At 33.2% G+C, this 21117-nt stretch overlaps 2 protein-coding genes and 1 long non-coding RNA gene across 3 annotated transcripts; 1 reads left to right on the top strand and 2 right to left on the bottom strand.

The window, feature by feature from the left end:
- The first annotated feature begins 7081 nt into the window (after positions 1–7081).
- Positions 7082–8343, top strand: LOC123704727. The gene is made up of 2 exons (XM_045653172.1): positions 7082–7097; positions 7136–8343. Exon 2 carries the CDS (start codon positions 7210–7212, stop codon positions 8302–8304), a length of 1095 nt encoding a protein of 364 aa, XP_045509128.1. The 5' UTR covers positions 7082–7097; positions 7136–7209; the 3' UTR covers positions 8305–8343.
- Positions 8344–10884: 2541 nt separating this feature from the next.
- On the bottom strand, positions 10885–13343 carry LOC123704704 (zinc finger protein 845-like). The gene has a single exon (XM_045653141.1). The coding sequence runs from the start codon at positions 13341–13343 to the stop codon at positions 10971–10973; it is 2373 nt and encodes a 790-aa protein (XP_045509097.1). The 3' UTR covers positions 10885–10970.
- Positions 13344–19592: 6249 nt separating this feature from the next.
- Positions 19593–21017, bottom strand: LOC123704724. The gene is made up of 2 exons (XR_006753166.1): positions 20918–21017; positions 19593–19772 (listed from the first exon to the last, which is right to left on the bottom strand). It is a non-coding gene; the product is annotated as an uncharacterized LOC123704724 (long non-coding RNA).
- Positions 21018–21117: the final 100 nt, after the last annotated feature.

Here is a 21117-nt window from a genome sequence, read left to right as displayed (position 1 = left end):
GCTAACTGTTTGAAAACTTTTCCCCAAAACGCACTATATTGACCTCAAGAATATGTAGTTGATGGTGATGAAAAGATGAGATGAGATTTTGATCTGCTAAAAAACAGACAGACCGATAAAAAGTGTAACGAAGTTAAGTATATTATGTACCGTGGCAGTATATTCAATTCATGTAAAATTATTTTATTATGTTTTTTTTTTGTTAATAGCAGGCAAACGAGCAGACGAGTAACCTGATGTTAAGTGAACATCCTCGCCCACTTGCACACACAATACCAGGGGTATAGGCTATTGTGAGTGCAAGTGATTATGTGTTTATTAGAAACATACAGTCCAATTTTATTTTATTTAATTGCTAAAGATAAGGGAGAAATCCTAAAGTAGACAACACTAACTGACGTTTATCGTTTTTAAAAATGCGAAGAAATGTACGTTATCTGTGGTTATAAGGAATCGTGCTAGACCTTTGACCACACAGGGTTTATTAGTTTTGCTCTCTAGCTGATAAAGCGATTGCAAACAATGAAAGTTCGATAAACATGTAATTACTTGAAGGCCCTGAGTAAATAAACAAATACACTAATTGAAGCACAGCTTGAAGTGTGTTCTTGTAAAGACTATGAGATGAGTGTTTGTTATTATTTCAATGTGAATAAAATTTAGATTCAATGGAGCTCAGATAAGCATATAGCCCACAAACATCAAAATTGTTTTTATAATATCTATGATATTATAGCCGACTTTGTAAACTGAAAGTAATTACTAAAATTGGCTAAGTTACTTGTAGATTTTTATAAAATAAAAGAACTGAATATATTAGTTATTCCTCATACATTGTTCTAAAATCTAGTCTAATTCAATTTAAAGGCCCTACTCACGGTTCAACACAACCAACCATAGATAATACGCAACCAACAATCTGCTGAAACAATTTGTTGAAGTCGCGATTGAGCGTTCTCTACTCACGATTCATCCAACCCTCAATCTGATGACACAATTTCATTCCGCGATTGCTTGCCACAACGTGTGCACGTCACGTTGATGCCTGGCCTGATGCTAAACCTCAACGCAATAATACGCATTATTAATGGATATACTAATTTATGAAATATAAGATAATTATCTTTGTAAAGCTTGTATTTTTTCCAATTTTATTGATAAATTTCAAGGGCTATAAAGTATAAACGGCTATAAAATTTAAACATCTTCCTCAAATATGTAAAAATGTCTTTCCCGCGTTTATCTCAAAACCGCCATTTTGCGATTACTGCGCAGCGCGATTGAGCCGAGATTGGAGCAATCACAATACTCACGTTTCAACACGCACACAATCTGCTGAGACAATTTGTCTGGTTGCTTCCGCGCCGATCCAATTCGCAACATGTTGGGTTACACCCCCAACGTGCCCTCAACTATACTATTATTGACGACACAATCTGTCAGCACACTGCAGATTGTGTCAACAGATTGTTACTGAAATTGAATCGTGATTAGCCTGCTTTAGCCCTACTTTAATTTCTATATTGTAACACTGTAGGTCTCTTACAAGTCTCTTACAGATTAATATTACAGTTCTTTTAAATGAAATTAAAGTAAGATTATAATCTGACGTTTTTCACAGTATTACAGCCGCGGCGATATACAATATGTACATCTTGCTCCACAACTTGTTCATAATATTTATTTCTGTTTCTTTTAATTGTTGCTAATTAAAATTTATACGTATGTCAACCCAGCTGCCAGCATGAATTTGACAGCTGACATAATACATCAAATGTCACTTGTCACAAATGACAAGATGTAAACACGCGATAATTCAAAATAACTACCTAGGTCCTAGGTATTTTCTCTTATTAATTATAAATTAAAATAGTAGTAATTTGTTCACAAGTAAGTTAATACTATATTACTTGCTCTGTGTTTCTGACCAAATGCGTATAATTTATGAATTATCACCATCATCTATGCCTATTTTGCAACGGTGTATTGAAATAGCCAGTCAGAATAGCGTCGAAAATCAATGGAACGTTCGCTTTACAAGAAGTAATTTACTTGTAGGTTACGAGCATTTAATACAAGAAAGACCTCTCCAAGAAAACAGAACTCCACCCTCTGAACAACTACAGAGCGTGAATAATATCACAGATAACATAATTACACCAAAAAGTATTGATAATGAAAAATATAAAGAAATTGTTGAATCCAACCCTATATTACACATCGATTACATTATAAAAGAAAGTATGAATGATGAGACGATTCTTATAACATTAGCGAATAACTTACACGATACAAATATCGAAAAATTCTGCCAGTATGTATTTGAAAATAATTTAGATGTAAAATTTGTTGAAAAGTTTTTACTAAACTTTCTTTTGACTTATTTCAAGAGACAAAATTCATGGCTGGCCACGGATATATTAGTAAAAGTACACAAACATTATCCAGAGGAGTTTATAACATTATTCCAAAGAATAATACTTGATTTGGAAATGAATAGCAGTATTTTACAAGAATTTGTTTCAACGTTAGACCAAAAGAAACAGACAGATATTCTAAAAAGCTTAATAAATATGGACTTTACAATAGATATATTTATTACCAACATATTTACAATATGTACTATGTATAAGTCAAGTTTCAAAGATGAGAAGATACATTATTTTATTTTTAAAAATCTAGAAGAAGCTTCAGAAAAATGTGTTGCCGATAAACAATATGGAAGATTATTATTAACATACTTACAGAATAAGAATGATAATACAAAATTAACGAATTTACAAAAAATCGTTGAATCCCATAGATCAGCATTCAGAAGACCTTGCTTAAATTTATTGAATGAAATTATTGAAAAATTTAATAAATAAAGATCTGTGCCCATATTCCCCTTATCTTATTGAAAAAAACAATATTTGTGAATGATTTCTACAATTTTAAATTAACTCAAATAACTGCTTACCCAGTATTTGCATGCTTTAACTCATATTAAAAATAAATATATAGTTAGATTATTTTATGTACTTTTTAAAGATGTACAAGAACCTATAGAGAATGTTTACAAATAAATATATGTTCTGATAATAATACTACTATGGATAAAATATTAGGTGCTCTAGGCACAGTCTAATCCTTTTAAATGCTAAAGAATAACGATCACGACTATAATATCAAATGAGACTAACCATACTTCCAAACCCGGAATATGTAGGTAGGTATGAATTTAGTCTAATCAAAAAGGACTACCACGCAGTCAATAACCACGATTTCATAATACGTGATAAAGGTGGAGGATCTTTATGAAGAAAAATAGGTAAGTTAAAAATAAAAACTGTATGAAAGCTAGAACCAGGGGGGGGACACTTAGAACAAACTGACATTTATTAAAGAAAGCCACGCGATCTATACTTTGGCGAGTAAAAACTTATTTAAATAAGTTTATATTAAATCCCCAAAAGATGGCATCGCACTTTCCGAAGTTTTTGCAAAGTGAATAAAGATATTTAAATAAATGGAAATTATTCTTTAAACATTGTTTTATTTTAATAGATCGAATGCATGTCTTACTTTTTTTCAAATTCCAATAAATAATTTTGCGATTTCAATCGCTTCATATGGTATCAAATTAATAAACTTGCAACATCTTCTGAAAGCTTCTCAGTGTTGTCCTATATGAAATCAATGCAGTAAAATAAGGCAAATGAAAACCTTTCTTTATTCAAAGTTTAAATGAATTAGAACAATAATCTCAGATTTTTAATTCAGTACCTATCTTATCTAGAACTATAATTATTCAGGAAAATATTTTACATAAAAAAATAGTGCGTCTAACTAAATAAAATACTGAAAACGTCTTATTTAATTTACATGAAAAGTGTTAAATATGATTTATTAATTGGTAACATTGACTAACTTTTTTTTGTAATTTGTATTTGATAATTCTGTCATAAAATGGCGGCGACTATACGTGAACGGTGAAGTTTATTTACGTTAAAATTACTTAATTAGTTCATTTTGTTGATAATCGTGTGAAGTTTATAGTTCTCGTGAAAGTGTGGTGAAAGTGCGTTGAATCGAGCCCTACGTTCAGGCTTTCAAAACGTTTTACTGAAAATTATGTGCACGGACAGTTTTGTTTTAGATAAGTACTTAAAAATATGTAATATTACAATATGTGAAAGCATTTAAAAAATAAAGAACTAATTTCTTTTATTGTCGTTTTCTTCATTATCCTTAGTAAGTACTTCAATTTGTTTTAAGAAATTTGACTGAATTATACCTATTTAGCACTTCCAAATATCTCATTTTTAAAGACTCCGTATTTATATTCATATAATGAAACTAATATAAATACTAATTATATAAGCTAATTATCTTGTAATTATTACAACTGAAAAGTTTTTTTTTAAATCACCTAAATCTTTAAAAACCATCCATTTTGTAATCATTTAGATCTTAGTCTTATTTCTAAAATGTTGAAAATAAATGATAATAAATCAGTTGTAGGTATTCTCTGAAACAATATCGCTCTCCTATTTCAATAACGACGCAAATATACCTAATATGTGAGCATTTATTCCAGGCACATATTATTTTTGCCTGAAATGATTAATCAAATTAAATTGCGTCGTTATTTATAGAAGAGTAGTGATAAAAAAAATATACCTACTACCTATGTATATTAACGTATATATGTATGTAGGTATATGGAATTAGTTCTAACCCCAAAATCCAGAGGGCTCATTGTCGCCAGTCAAAGTCAAATAGGTTGGCCTTCATATGCTTCAAGAGGGCTCTCTATGCCCTATTATACATTATACTCTTTGGCTAGAACGCATCATTGTAGTATTTAATAGGTACGTCTTCTACGGAACGCACACAGCCGAGTGTCAAAGTCAAGAAGCTTATATCTAATACACTGGAGATTTCGGTATGAACATTGACGTGTAACAAGAAAATATTGCCCAGTTCATGTTTTTTATCACTTTCACACCTAACTTGGTATTGCCACTGTTAATACGAAGTTTTCCCAAGGCTACTATGTATGCTGTAATATTCTGTGCAAAAGGTTAGTTTTTGTACATGAGTTTGTTGATAAATTGCCAAAAACGTCATTCAGAAGCATTGTTGGATGAAACAATTATTATTTATGCTAAATAAAATAAGTATCTGAACCAATTATTAAAAAGCGATACTCCCTGATTATGGGTAGTCACCATAATAAAATTGTAGCAACTCTCACTTTGTCAATATGGCATGTGTGTCAAAAAAATTGCGTCGCTTCGAATATTTAAGTTAATATTGTTGCTTATTTAATGAATATTTTCCGAATATAAAGAATGCATTGTATTGTGCAAAATTGCAGAAGTGTTTGGACACCAAATTCTGGCATAGAATTTCACAGGCAAGTGTATATTTACGTTATTTACAATATTCCTCAATACTCCTGCATTTACCTGTTTAGAATCATTTCAATGGCAAAAATTGTCTAATTTAGCATCATTTTAGTAAGCAGTCATGTTAAATTTGTTATTTCCCCAATACTTTATCATTTTTCAACAAGTTTTCAATAAACAAATTTAACAAGTAAGGTAACCATGATGACGAGTTTTTATGGATAGCGAGGAGAATATATTGTAATAACAATATTATGATGAAAATTTAGAACACCATTTTAAAGATTGTTACTAGTAATGAAACAACACACGACATCGGTATTGCACTCACATGTAGTTATAAGATTGTTCGTTTTTACATTGAAATTTATACTTTTTTAACTTACCTTATATTTTTTTGTTTTACGTATTTCAGCTTTCCAAAAAGTAAAATAAAAAGAAATATATGTGCCCATCAAGGTTACTGAGGATTACGACCCAGAAAAAAATACCTTTTGAAAAATAATCTTTGTAAAGTTAGCTGAAATTTGTGCAAGGCCGCTAAACAGTTTTTCTTTGATGATTTTGGCTTGAAATTGACCAGTCGAAGCAACGCGTTTCAAAAGAAGATCTGAGTAGCTTACAATTTGGTAAACAGCATCTGATGCAAATCACAACTTTCCTCTATTTACAAAGGATGCTAATGCTATATATCGGTTCATATCCAAGCTTTGTAGCCAAAAGTTGTTTAAAACTATCATTCTATACCAATTAAAATTGTATGTACCTATAAAGTATGACCATAATATTATAATATAAATACTGTTAAAAATATACCTTTGTCGTTATTATTTATAGACCATGATTTTTAGTTTTTTCTATTTTGAAAAATCCTGAATTTACAAACCAGCGTGGTCACTCAACAGAAAGAGACAAAAAACATGACTGACGTCATTCTAGATCATATTTTCTTGTTACAAGTTATTGGTCATAGTGCAATCTCCAGTGTATTAGATATAAGCTTCTTGGTCAAAGTCATTTGTCAATATCAGATCTGTCAAATGTCTCATGAGTTCATGAATCATAACCAAGGTTGCCAACCGTACGAGGTTCCTCGTACAAATACGAGATTTGTGGTCATCCATACGAGGTACGAGGACACTTATCCTCGTACAACTTTGTACGATATTTTGGTATGAGGAAATTTTATAATTATAATTTTTCGTTGCAGGCAACATTTTGTAGCGTAAATCGTGAGTATCCAAGCCACATTTATACAACTAGAACTTTAGGGAGTTTATAGTTAGTGTGTCACTATCCGGGGATTAATCAGAAAATAAAATATTGCGTTCCTGACATTCGTCGTCTTTAAAACACTAAAGAACATTGATCTAAAATATTGACTTCATATTTGGAAATGTAAACTAAAACTAGAAGTTACTTACTGCCAAGCATTTTTTTTTTATTATTTCTGGTATAGGTACTATGTGAACTAGATTATTTTTAATACTTACAACGTTTTTTATTTAGCAGCAACCTTGAAAAAGATAACTTCATTATGTCCTAAATTCAGTAGTTTATGCCTTATTTTTGATTTAACATAATTACGATTTTTATTGATGTACGAGGTTCGAAAGCCAAAATACGAGGTTTTTTCCTGCAAACGTAGCTGTAGGTACGAGGAAAAGAAATTTACGGTTGGCAAGTGGCAACCCTGATCATGACATATCCATTACGTAGTAACTAATACTTAATCTGTGGACATATCATTTGTTGTGTTTTTATAACCTAAATGCACGTGCAAATACGGAATTTAATGAATTATTGTTAATTAAAAATGGTAAAAATGAAACAATTAGAAGTAGAAGAGGTATGTCCAAAGCGAAAATTTTACCCCATGGTTGTGAATTTTCAAAATGCTTACATCACTGACGAGTATCAAGGAAGCAATTGTGAGATCTTTGTTAATCAAGAAAATAATAAAAATACTGTTGTAACTGAACTAGATAATATGGTGTACACTGGAGATGAAGAAGAAGAAGAAGACGTGGGACAAGTATTATTACTCGCAAGAGACAAAAACACTGGAAAAGTTCGAATTTTTGAGTCAAGTCATCTAAACTTAAAACCAGTTATCAGAAACAATTTGGACACCTCACAGCTACTAGAAACGAGTAATTTAGAACTAAGTCGTAAATTCGGTTCCAAGAAGCAGAAAAAACGGATGGAACAGCGCGAAAAATTAAAAATAAACGTAGAAACGATAACAGCGCAAGTCGAGAAAGCTACAGAAAAAATAAGTGAAGATCAACTGGATTTATCATCTTACGATAATGGGACCCTGCCTGATGATTTCTACTTACCGCCAATCGACCGAAAAGCGACTCGACTTGACGACGTTTACGATATCAACAAAATTTTAACAGAAGACGAGATTGAAACAATATCATCCGAAATCGCTGAGAAAGATTACAAATCGGAAATGTCTCCGACGATACTGAGTATGATAGAAAAGAGTAAGTCGAAAATAAATAAAGTACTCGGTCTGTACGCATCTTGTTTAATAAAGTTCTTTCTGACATCTGCGAAAGAAATGAAGTTGAAAAGTTATGCAGCATGTAAGTGTTCGCATACACTGCACAAAATTATAATGAAGAACTTTACGTCTATGACAAAAGGACAAACAGTGAGATTACCGAACTTTAAAGACAAAGCATTTTGTCACACAATCGTGTTTATATTCTTATTAAATAACTATAAATGTTCCTTGATGAATATTTGTGAGGAATTTAAAATGACTCAAGCAACAATACTAAAGAAACTGAGGATTATTGGCGCGACTGTTGTAACGTCTGGTGGTGCGAAGACAGTGCAATTGAAGTATCCATTGAACTTTAAACCGATGTACAGGCGGAAGAGTACTAAGTTTTAAATGTATTTAGATAAATTATATTTTAAATTTTAATACCTATAGACTTTTTTAATTTATTACTAGCTGGCCCGCGACTTCGCCCGCGTAGTCAAAGATAAACCAGTATAATTCCTATATCCTTCCTCAGATCTCAAGCTAGCTCTGTAACAAAATTTGAAGTAAATCAATGCAGTACTTTTTGAGATTAGACCAGATGTATAATGTATATCCTTACAAACTTGCGTTTATAATATTAGTATGTATTTTAGAATGTTAAAAAGAAACCACCCTAGTAAATATATAATTTTATTACAATTTCAACATATACATACATGATTGTATAAAATTTAATTATTTTAAGTATAACATACATTTATAGATTACTAGAGGTCCGCCCCGACTTCGCCCGTGGTACATATTTCGCAATAAAAGGTAGCCCTTTGCCCTTTCTCGGGTATCAAAATATCTCCATACCAAATTTCATGCAAATTGGTTCAGTAGTTTAGGCGTGATTGAGTAACAGACAAACAGACAGAGTTACTTTCGCATTTATAATATTAGTATGGATAGTTATTTTCACAGATTTTCATACAACCAAGATTGGTAATTGTTATAATTATGAAGTAATCTATACTTCTATACTAATATTATAAAGAGGAAAGGTTTGTAATTATGTATGTATGTATGGTTTTCGCGCATAAACTACTGGACCGATTTCAAAAATTCTTTCACCATTAGAAAGCTGCATCTTCACTGAGCAACATAGGTTATATTGATATTGCATTTTCAAAAAAATTAGAGATCCTTACCAAAAATGCAATAATGTAACCCAAGGTGTAAAAAATTCCTTAATAAAAATTCTGTCTTCGCGTGCGCTGCGGAATCTATTCCTTGAAGTACGAGGATGGTTCTTATGAAAAAAAAATGTAAACAGGTAGGTACCACGGGCGCCGGGGCGGACCGCTAGTAACTAATATTTTATAATATACTAGCTGAGCTTCGCGGTTTTACCCACAGTGCTTCACTCCTGTTGGTCTTTGCATGATGATAATATATTGATATAATATAGCTTATAGTCTTCCTCGATAAATGGGATATCTAACACCGAAAGGACTTTTTCAAATGGGACCAATAATTCCTGAGATTAGCGCTTTCAAACAAACAAACACTTCAGCTTTATAATATTAGTATAGATTAAGATAGTACATGAGTAAGTGGTAAGAAGCATTGACTTACTATAAACAACTATATTCACAATCGTCTATTTAAATGTCAAAATAATTATTCAAATTAGCACCTTATTTCGCGGCAGTAATGTTCAAAGTCTATTGTATACACTCATTAGAAAACTAAAAGACGCATAGGCAGAGTTTTGATTTGGACAGTTTTTGAGCGTGATTGTGAGTAGTTGTTTATTGTTATTGTACAGAAGAGAGAGATAGTTAGCTTATTATGATCTTTTGTCTCTATCTAAGCGTCGGAAGTTTTTATAATCAGTTATATGTCTTTCCTACTCTATCTAAAATACATATATAGGCTTTTATATTACACTACCCATATATATTATATTACTCTATGACACTACCTAAAGAGTATCATGTTTAAGAGATCTACTAAATGAATTCATATAAATTCTTAATATTTTTTAAATAACAATAATTAGAGGCACTTAGATTATAAGTGTTACAACAATGTGAAAAGTGTGAAGTCCCATGTCCCAGATGCGTTATACATCTGTTTCACTGATCGATTTTCTTTAGGGACAAGTAGGTGATCAGCCTTCTATGTACTACCAGACCAAGATATTTTTTTTTCTTCGTCTCCACCGGGAATCGAACCCAGGACCCTTCGGTGCTACGCTCACGCGTCAACCACTGTACCAAGGAGGCGATCGTTACAACAATGTGCTTATTAAGAAATTAATAATTACATGGCTATATTTAAAAAAAATAGCCGGCTACTTTATACTTAAATATGGGCTAGTAGCTATTAGTTTTAAAGGCTTCTTGGTTCAAAATGCGATTAATTCAAATAAATCCGCTACACACTAATTATTTTTCGTAATAAAATACAAAAAAGCTATAATATATTCCTTTTAGTAAAAAAAGTATATTTTGATTCTGAAGTGTTTTCTTAAAATTTATAAATAACTTAAGTTCTTAAACAATAATAAAATAAAATAATTCGAGTATTATTTTCGTTATTTATAAGGGGGGTTAGGCGGTCAGCGAAAATTCAGCTATTCGGGCTTGAGGTAAGCGGTGAGGGGGTCCGCGTTTAGTATGGAATCAACGTGCTCGAAACTAAAAATCGTAAGCGCCATTCACATTTTTATCAAAAAGTGAATGAAAATATTTAGTATTTTCTAAATCTAAAACAGTCACGAAATCGACAAGGTAAATACCTATGTATTTGTGATTTTATACGAATTATTATCGTAAAATACGGTTGTAATGAGCATTTATATGATATTTTAGAGGTAACTTCAGGATTTTTTTTATCGAGCAAAATTTTTCCAATCGTGTTTTGGAAACAGTCATCCCATCACACATACGTTCTGTAATACATATTAGAAATTCCAGTACGAAAAAACTTCAATATTTTCAATTATAGCTCATAGAAAACAGTCCATTTTGCCGTGTTCACCTACTAAGGCCCCTTAACTAGCCCACACACATTACTTCAATTTAAGGAGACATTGGTTCAGCCTTAATTTCGCACTCTGTCATTATTTCATATCCAGATCCCATATCATATACTGTACTAAAATCCACAGGTTCTGTTTTCACCTCATACCTCGAACACTCAATCTCACTCAAACTAGTCGAGTCCTCACTCATTTCGGTCGTACACAACTCACTCAACATCAACGTACTTGTATTTAGTTTTTCGTGCGCCATTTTGTATCTTTGAATCGAATATTCCAGACAGTTGTAGGACACGGAACAGTATTCACACGTGAACACGATTGTATCACGTAAATGTTTAAATTTTAGATAATGTTCGTAGTATGTTTCATCGTTAAAATTCCGTAAACAGTCTTCACATTCTACGACAAACAGACGTCGTTCCGAACCGTATCTTGCTAAGTCATCCACGTTAAATTCCGGGTGGAATTTCCGTATGTGGCTCCTTAAAGTTTTGCGCGCACTGAAATCCTTTGCGCATATAATACAACGCGGCAAGAGTTTCTGCATTTTGTGCATTTTGCACAAGCTGTTCGCATTATGCTGATCAAAGCTTTGCTGTCCATTGAACACTAATTTGCAAGTATCACATTTAAAGATCTGTTCTTGTGACGAATGTTTATTCGATACGTGGATATTTAGAGATTTCTTTGAACTGAACGAAATGGAGCACATATGGCAGGGATATGTATCCATATTGACTGAATGCATCAATTTCAAATGCACTTTACATGACTGGGCTGATTCAAAACGCTTCTGACAGATATGACACTGCGGAAACACATCCGATTGCGAGTGTTTCGAACGTACATGCTTTCGCAAACTACGTTTCTCTTTAAACAAGCTCTCACACTCTATACACTTATATCGCGATTTGCCCATATGTGTAAACACTATATGCCTTCGTATTCCACGTTTATTCCGAAAAACCTTATCACACAAATCACATTGAAAGATTTTGTCGTTAGAATGTATCGTTCTCATATGAGCAGCCAAATAATACTTATTATTGTACACTTTACTGCACAATTCGCAATGTACTATGGTTTCGTTAGTGTGATTTAACTTGATGTGATGTTTTAAGGATCTATCGTTCATGTACACTCGGCTGCACAGGGCACATTTAAACGAGCCATTTAAGTTAGAATCGTCTACACTCGATGTGACTTTGGGAATTTGAGTTTGAGGATGGAAAATACGCTGGTGAAATTCTAAGCTCGATTGATCTGTGAACAGCTTGTCACAATTGTCACAACTCTTCACACCTTTTGGCGGTAGACATATTTTCTGATGTTCTCTTATTGCTTGCTTGCTGTAGAACTTCTTAAAACAGACGTTACAAGTCGACAAGCTGTAATCCACATCATGCCACGCCTTCATGTGGTCTTTCAACCCATAGACGGACGTGAAAACGTCCGTACATAATTCGCAATTGTAGAAAACGAATTTGTTTCTACCCTCATTTTCTTTAGCACTCAAATTCATCAACGATTTCTTGCAGTACGTGTAAAAATCTTGAAACGAATGCTCCGATTTCACATGCTGCCGTAATTGAGTTTCTTCGTCGAATTTCTTTTGACAATATTCGCAACGGTGCCCGATTTTGATTGCCATACATTCGTTGGCCACAGTTTTGTTCACTGCTTCTGGTTTATGATGCAACGCGAGGTGGTTTTCTACATTTTCCCTTCCGTAAAATATTTTATCGCAAAATTTGCAACTAAACTGTTCCAAACTATCACTCATATGCCTAGCCAGGGTATGTCGTCTCAAACTATGATGCCACATGAACACTTTTGGACACAAATCACACTTAAACTCAGTCCTTTCACCATGCAACATTTCCACATGCCGTCTCAAGTTCCGATTACTCGAAAACGTTTTATCACACAAGAAGCACTGATTGTAATCTGTTTCCACGGGATTATGCACTGAATTGATATGAGATATTAACGACTGTTTTCCTTTGAACACTTTTTGGCAATAATCGCAAATAAGATACTGCACATTTGGGTTGTGCAACTGATTCTTATGGCGTTTTAAATTCCGATCCGTTGTGAACGTTTTATCGCAGACGTTACACGTAGAGAAGGTCTTCAACATTCTGAAGTGTTTTGACGTCATGTGCGATACTATATTTTGTTTTCTTTTAAAGACTCGTCCACACAGATCGCATTCGGGTAAGCCTTGTCCATGATTGTTGTGTCCTTGGCTTAAATGTATCTTCAAAGCTGCCGCTCTGCCGAAGGTTTTTCCGCATATTTCGCAGTACCTCGTGATGTTTATATGAAAATTCTCAATGTGCGTCACAAGGTTACATTTTCTGATGAAGGAGCGATCGCAATAATCGCACACGTAGTCTAAGGACTGCATCTCTGTAATAAAATAAATATACATTATTATTTAATTATGTAAGCTGAATGAACTCCTGTATACGCCATTGTAATAGTGTTTTATAACTTAGTGTGAACAGAGGCTCCTAAAAAACAGTTTATAACTATATTAGGTGCCTGGGTCATTCAATGTATGTAGCAAATAATGGTGGAAAATAAATGATTTATTTATTTATTATTAGCTTTTGTCCGCAGCTTTGTTCACATTTGATTAGTAAAGACAGTAATAATATACTTCATCAGAAAATGGATAAAATTATTTAACCTCTGCATTTATTACCGATTCCCTACTTTTTGCATCTTTACATTATATACAAGACTAGCATGCAATGGTGTGAAACTAATTATGTACAGATTGTAAATAACTTTCTTGCAAAGTTCTTCCAATCATTACTATATGTATATCATAGCAGTACACAAATACTTGCGTATACTTTGAAGAGAAGTTAGTAGTTTAAAAATTTTAAATATTTAAGCATACAAAGGAACATAGGGACAGAGAAAGGGACTTTGTTTTATACTATGTAGCGATACAGATTTTATGAGATTAACCTCAAAAAGTAAGGGATCCATTTTAAAAATTCTTCTAACATTTGAAAGCAACATTTACCGAGGTATAGTGGCTATATTTTGTTTTCCCAAGATCAAGTCAGGCATTGCATAGTAGTAGTGGAGGAATTCCAACGAATACTCGCGGTCACATCATTAAAGTAGCTCGATGGAACGCAGTGGGGTTTTTGTAGGTAAGAATCCGATATAACCCATGACATCACGTCTTATTGATTGTTAACTGGCAGCCCACTGGAAACTGCCTTTAGAAAAATAAAATTTCTTTAGTCTCTTTAATTTATTTATTAAGGAAATTATATAGTTAAAGGTTGTTGTAATGCTTATGAAAAACAACAAATAATGAGTTTAATCAGAGTTGGTTTTGTGTGTTAATTATGAAATTTGTGAAATTTAAAATTGAGAGTATGAAAAATATGCACTTTCATTGAAATATTGTTTTAATAAAGATAAGGATGATCTCAGACAGAATAATAATTTCTGATACAAACTATGCAGCTAATGTTTGTATCAATAACAAAAGAAAGAAATCCACTAGACAAATGTAAACATAAAATTAAACATTTACAAAAAGCACACTATGCTTGCTTATCAATAAAACTCTCTATATTGTAATATTATAAGCTTTGTTTACACCTAAAGTCGTTATTTATGTTGTTGTTTAGTCGTTGCAGTTATAACAAAAAAAAAAAAAAAAATTCGAACAGCTGTTCCCTATAAAATATGCATTAAAATTTAATGGCACTAATTTTCCAACTAAACCCTTGGGTTGGCTTTAGAAACTTGCGGCACGAATTTCGGCGTGATTTTAATTTTTTTCGATCTATAATAATGCCCCGAAACATACATTAGCGGCTTTTCGTGCGGAAACTTGTAATTACAGAGAAATCTTAATTTTAATTTTTGAGGTTATGTTCAAAATTGTATGAGTTGCATTGACAAAACTACCTACAAGAATTGTGTTTGAAAGAGATAACAAATGTCAAAATGTACATTAAAAACCTTCCTTCATAGTTCATTCAAAAGCATGTTGCTGAGGGACAACAATTCATACGGATTATTGGCGAGTAGTATATGATTGGGGCAACATGGGTATGTTTTTAAAAAAGTTAATCACTCAGACCCAGACAACCCATTTGCATTTGTTGCCCCTGATGGGACTCATACTCAAAGAATTGAGTCCCAGTGGCGTGTTGTATAGAGATTTTATAAACTATAACCACCCAAACTTCGATGATATTATTAAAGAATATAATATGTGGAGACGCTGATTGGAAAAAAATAAAATTGATCCATTCATTGCCCTTGTAAATTGTATCAAACATGTATAATTATTAAAAAAATGTTTTTTTTTATTGTATGTACATTGCACACAAATTGTTAGTAACAGAACCGAATCTGTCCACCCCGACTCCACGTGGTACTTGTCTGTCATACACTAGAGTGTATTAAAAAAGTCGGAGGCGCGGAGGAGCGTGGCGCCCGCGTGTGCTGAGGAGCAGGCAGAGTCAAGCGAGCCGGAGTGGCTGAGGCTGGTCGCCAAAGGCGACCAAAAAGCCGAAGCTACGAAGGCGAGTGAAGACTCCTGCCTGCAACGAGGTACACGGGGGCAAGCGCCACGTTCTGCAGCGCCGGAGCAGTCAAGAAAGCCCATAATCTTCAGTATATTTCTAACTACATTTCACTACATAGTACAAAACAAAGTCGCTTTTTCTGTCCCTATTTGCCTATGTCCCTTTGTATGCTTAAATCTTTAAAACTATGCAACGGATTATGATGCGGTTTTTTTTAATAGATAGAGTGATTCAAGAGGAAGGTTTTAGTATATAATTTATTAGGTTTTAGACAAAGCGGGCGAAGCCGCGGGCGGTAGCTAGTATAAATATAAATTCAAAAAAGAATAGAAGGGGGGGTTTCCGCACCCCCCCACTTCACAGGGGGTCTCCCCTTACCTCCCCCCTCCCTTTCCCTCCCCTACCCCCCCTTAATTCGTGCCGCAAATTTCTAAAGAAATACCAAACCCTTTTATTATTTTATCATTTCAACTGAATAGTAACTGTTTTGAAATGTTATTCATTCAATCCTTGTTGTAAATTCCTACAAAAAAAAAAAACAAATATACACATTCCTTTCTACTTACGTTATCACACGAGACTCTATGATTACAACGTTACATTATGTATTTATTGATCAGTTAAATAAGCTAGTTTAAATTTATTGACAATAATTAATGTGCATCTTTTAATATCACCGATAAATCTAATTATTTAAAAATATATGACAGAATGGAGAAACAACTTTCAACTTTGAAGGTGCTTTGAACCACAGAGCAAGTAAAACTTTGAACCACAGAGCAAGTACATAGGAATTTGAACTAATGAACTTGAAAGTTGAAGTTTGACAGCTCACAGCATGCTCACAGATAGTAAATTTAAACATTGAAATAAGTCCGACAATGGTCCGACCAAGAAGCTTATATCTAATACACTGGAGATTTCGGTATGAACATTGACGTGTAACAAGAAAATATTGCCCAGTTCATGTTTTTTATCACTTTCACACCTAACTTGGTATTGCCACTGTTAATACGAAGTTTTCCCAAGGCTACTATGTATGCTGTAATATTCTGTGCAAAAGGTTAGTTTTTGTACATGAGTTTGTTGATAAATTGCCAACAACGTCATTCAGAAGCATTGTTGGATGAGACAATTATTATTTATGCTAAATAAACTAAGTATCTGAACCAATTATTAAAAAGCGATACTCCCTGATTATGGGTAGTCACCATAATAAAATTGTAGCAACTCTCACTTTGTCAATATGGCATGTGTGTCAAAAAAATTGCGTCGCTTCGAATATTTAAGTTAATATTGTTGCTTATTTAATGAATATTTTCCGAATATAAAGAATGCATTGTATTGTGCAAAATTGCAGAAGTGTTTGGACACCAAATTCTGGCATAGAATTTCACAGGCAAGTGTATATTTACGTTATTTACAATATTCCTCAATACTCCTGCATTTACCTGTTTAGAATCATTTCAATGGCAAAAATTGTAAAATTTTGCATCATTTTAGAAAGCATTCATGTTAAATTTGTTATTTTCCTAATACTTTATCATTTTTCAACAAGTTTTCAATAAACAAAATTAACAAGTAAAGCCCGGCATTCACTACACGCGCCGCGAGCCGAGCCCCGAGCCGTACCAATCCGTGGACAAATCCGTCATCGCCCACACACTACACGTCTATCACTATCCGTCTCCAGACGGCGAGCGCCGCGCCGAGCCGCGAGCCGCGCACAACTACACATACACACGCAGATTTGTCCGCGGACTTGTCGCCAGCTACAAATCCAGCGGATGGGTGCGCCTGTGAATGGTACCCTTAAGGTAACCATGATGACGAGTTTTTATGGATAGTGAAGAGAATATATTGTAATAACAATATTATGATGAAATTTAGAACACCATTTTCAAGATTTTTACTAGTAATGAAACAACACTCGACATCGGTATTGCACTCACATGTAGTTATAAGATTGTTCGTTTTTACATTGAAATTTATACTTTTTTAACTTACCTCATATTTTTTGTTTTAGGTATTTCAGCTTTCCAAAAAGTAAAATAAAAAGAAATATATGTGCCCATCAAGGGTAAAATTACTGAGGATTACGACCCAGAAAAAAATACCTTTTGAAAAATAAACTTTGTAAAGAAAATTTGTGCAAGGCTGCTATAAACAGTTTTTCTTTGATGATTCTGGCTTGAAATTGACCCGTCGAAGCAACGCGTTTAAAAAGAAGATCTGAGTAGCTAACAATTTGGTAAACAGCATCTGATGCAAAACACAACTTTCCTCTATTTACAAAGGATGTTAATGCTATATATCGGTTCATATCCAAGCTTTGTAGCCAAAAGTTATTTATAACTATCATTCTATACCAATTAAAATTGTATGTACCTACCTATAAAGTATGACCATAATATTATAATATAAATACTGTTAAAAATATATGTCGTTATTATTTATAGCCCATGATTTTTAGTTTTTTCTATTTTGAAAAATCCTGAATTTACAAACCAGCGTGGTCACTCGACAGAAAGAGACAAAAAACATGACTGACGTCATTGAATGTCATAATTTCTTGTTTCAAGTTAATGGTCATAGTGCAATCTCCAGTGTATTAGAGGATATAAGCTTCTTGGGTCCGACAGATAATAGGTATATTTGTTACATTATCTGTGTTAGACAAAATGTTACTAGCGTAGACAGAGAAACTAATAGACAAAGGTACTCTGTAACCGCGACTGAGACAAAGATAGTTTGTCAATGTATAAGTTGAATGTTGCCACAGTATCCGAGCTCCCGGATGTTTTGGAAAGGGTAAATATTTTAGGAGCAATTAAATAAAACCAGATTTTTCTTTTGTCTTTATAATCAATTTAGTAGATACAAAAAAAATATAAGCAGATTGATTATTGATGACGAAACAATGTTAATTTCGTGAACACATTTCTTACTTTTTCATTGGCTTGTTCATATTTTACAATATTTTGTGAGAATCCAATCTTTTCTCCCACTTCGATCCATTAATTACGTAGGTCTGGATCATCTGGAAACAAATCGATAAACATAGGTTAATAATAATTAATGCTCGCAGGTAGTTCAGGTTCTCTAAAATTATAAGTGTAATTTTATGTCAATCACAATTATTACTATGAGAAATAATAAATTAAAATATGTTTTCGATGCCGAAGTCTTCCCGAAACACTGGGTTATTATGGGATTTCATATTCATTTACTTTCGAGTTTCGCCATATTGTCAAATCAATATTTTTTTATTGATGATCGGGGTATTATTTTTCCCGACACTGGCAACACTTACTTGTTGATGTTTATAGGTTATTGAATGTAAAAATCGATATTACGCTAATATTTTCCTTGTTTTAACGCGACTTGTTGTTACTTTAGGCTAAAGTATAAATAATCATCACTGAGAAACTATAAATAAGGACAATAAAGTCGTACTTACGTGTGAAAAGACACACCGGCAATTTTCTTCTCACTATCGCTTATACATGCAATAAAACGACAACGCACCATTCTATTTACTTCGATGTCTATATTAAGATAATTTCACCGTCTTTTCAATGTACTCGTATCGATTTTTTACTAAATAATATCCAAAATTCGAACACCAAGCACGATGAAGGCACGAACTGTCAAAGTTTGTTTCGCAACTCAAGTTGCTGATCTTGAAAAACAGGTTACACACTAAGGGACAAAAAATTGGGTATTTGTGTCTTTGTCTTATGCATTTGTTATGGTATTTTCGCTCTCTTTCTTGTGTAAGTGAGAAAGGTATCGTCATTGGGTCTATTAGTTACTCTGTCTACGTTGTATTGTCTTTTTAATAAGTATGGCAGCACCACCATACCCATCAATTCTGTCATCACGAATACAAACATATCCTGGAATTCGAAAGAAGAGATTTGGTTTTAACCGTAGACTGAGAAACTAATAGACAAAGGTACTCTGTAACCGCGACTGAGACAAAGATAGTTTGTCAATGTATAAGTTGAATGTTGCCACAGTATCCGAGCTCCCGGATGTTTTGGAAAGGGTAAATATTTTTAGGAGCAATTAAATAAAACCAGTTATGAGATTTTTCTTTTGTCTTTATAATCAATTTAGTAGATACAAAAAATATAAGCAGATTGATTATTGATGACGAAACACATTTCTTACTTTTTCATTGGCTTGTTCATATTTTACAATATATTGTGAGAATCCAATCTTTTCTACCACTTCGATCCATTAATTACGTAGGTCTGGATCATCTGGAAACAAATCGATAAACATAGGTTAATAATAATTAATGCTCGCAGGTAGTTCAGGTTCTCTAAAATTATAAGTGTAATTTTATGTCAATCACAATAATTATTACTATGAGAAATAATAAATTAAAATATGTTTTCGATGCCGAAGTCTTCCCGAAACACTGGGTTATTATGGGATTTCATATTCATTTACTTTCGAGTTTCGCCATATTGTCAAATCAATATTTTTTTATTGATGATCGGGGTATTATTTTTCCCGACACTGGCAACACTTACTTGTTGATGTTTATAGGTTATTGAATGTAAAAATCGATATTACGCTAATATTTTCCTTGTTTTAACGCGAATTGTTGTTACTTTAGGCTAAAGTATAAATAATCATCACTGAGAAACTATAAATAAGGACAATAAAGTCGTACTTACGCGTAGGCTTGCCAGGTGTCCGGCTTTAGCCGGACATGTTAGGCTTTTTGCAGTCGCGTCCGGCCAAATATGTACGTGTTTGGCCTGTCCGGCTTTTGTCAGGCTTTTTGTCAGAGTGGCGATTCGTACGACGATGGGCGGACGAGCACCCGACCCGAACGGACAAGGGCGAGCGGAGAGCAAACTATCTTCCGGCCGGCAAATATAACTAGATTTTGTTATTTTTTAAAGATTTTAAATTGTTCTATAAATACCTACTATAAAGTAAATTCTTACCTAGCCGTAAAATTAATATTATCTTTTTGTTACTTTCCAGAAGAATGATTATTTTTATTTGTTTTATTATATTTTTTTAGTTTATAGTATTAAGAATGCCAAAAGAGAGCTATATTCATTTGTTTTTTAGTTTTAATAATATTTAATTATCTACAAAAGTAATAATCCATTTGTAAGTAAAACTGTAATAGTGTAACTTAATAAACATTTCAAATTCGTAAACGAGTTTTTTTATTATAAATATTATGTCCATCTTTTAATAAATATCGAATATCCTCACTTTTCACCACGTATAAATACTTTTTTCAACAGCCCAGCTGTAAAAACATTATGTTTGGCAATAAAAAAAACATGTCCGGCTTTTAGGCTAAAATTGGCTAAAATGTCCGGCCTTATATAGTGCGCAGTCCGGCCTTTGCATTTTATGGCCTGGCAACCCTACTTACGCGTGAAAAGACACACCGGCAATTTTCTTCTCACTATCGCTTATACATGCAATAACACGACAACGCACCATTCTATTTACTTCGATGTCTATATTAGATAATTTCACCGTCTTTTCAATGTACTCGTATCGATTTTTTACTAAATAATATCCAAAATTCGAACACCAAGCACGATGAAGGCACGAACTGTCAAAGTTTGT

Source organism: Colias croceus, chromosome 30, assembly GCF_905220415.1.
Source record: "Colias croceus chromosome 30, ilColCroc2.1".
NCBI classification, from domain to species: Eukaryota; Metazoa; Arthropoda; class Insecta; order Lepidoptera; family Pieridae; genus Colias; species Colias croceus.
This window is presented reverse-complemented; position numbering and strand designations above follow the sequence as displayed.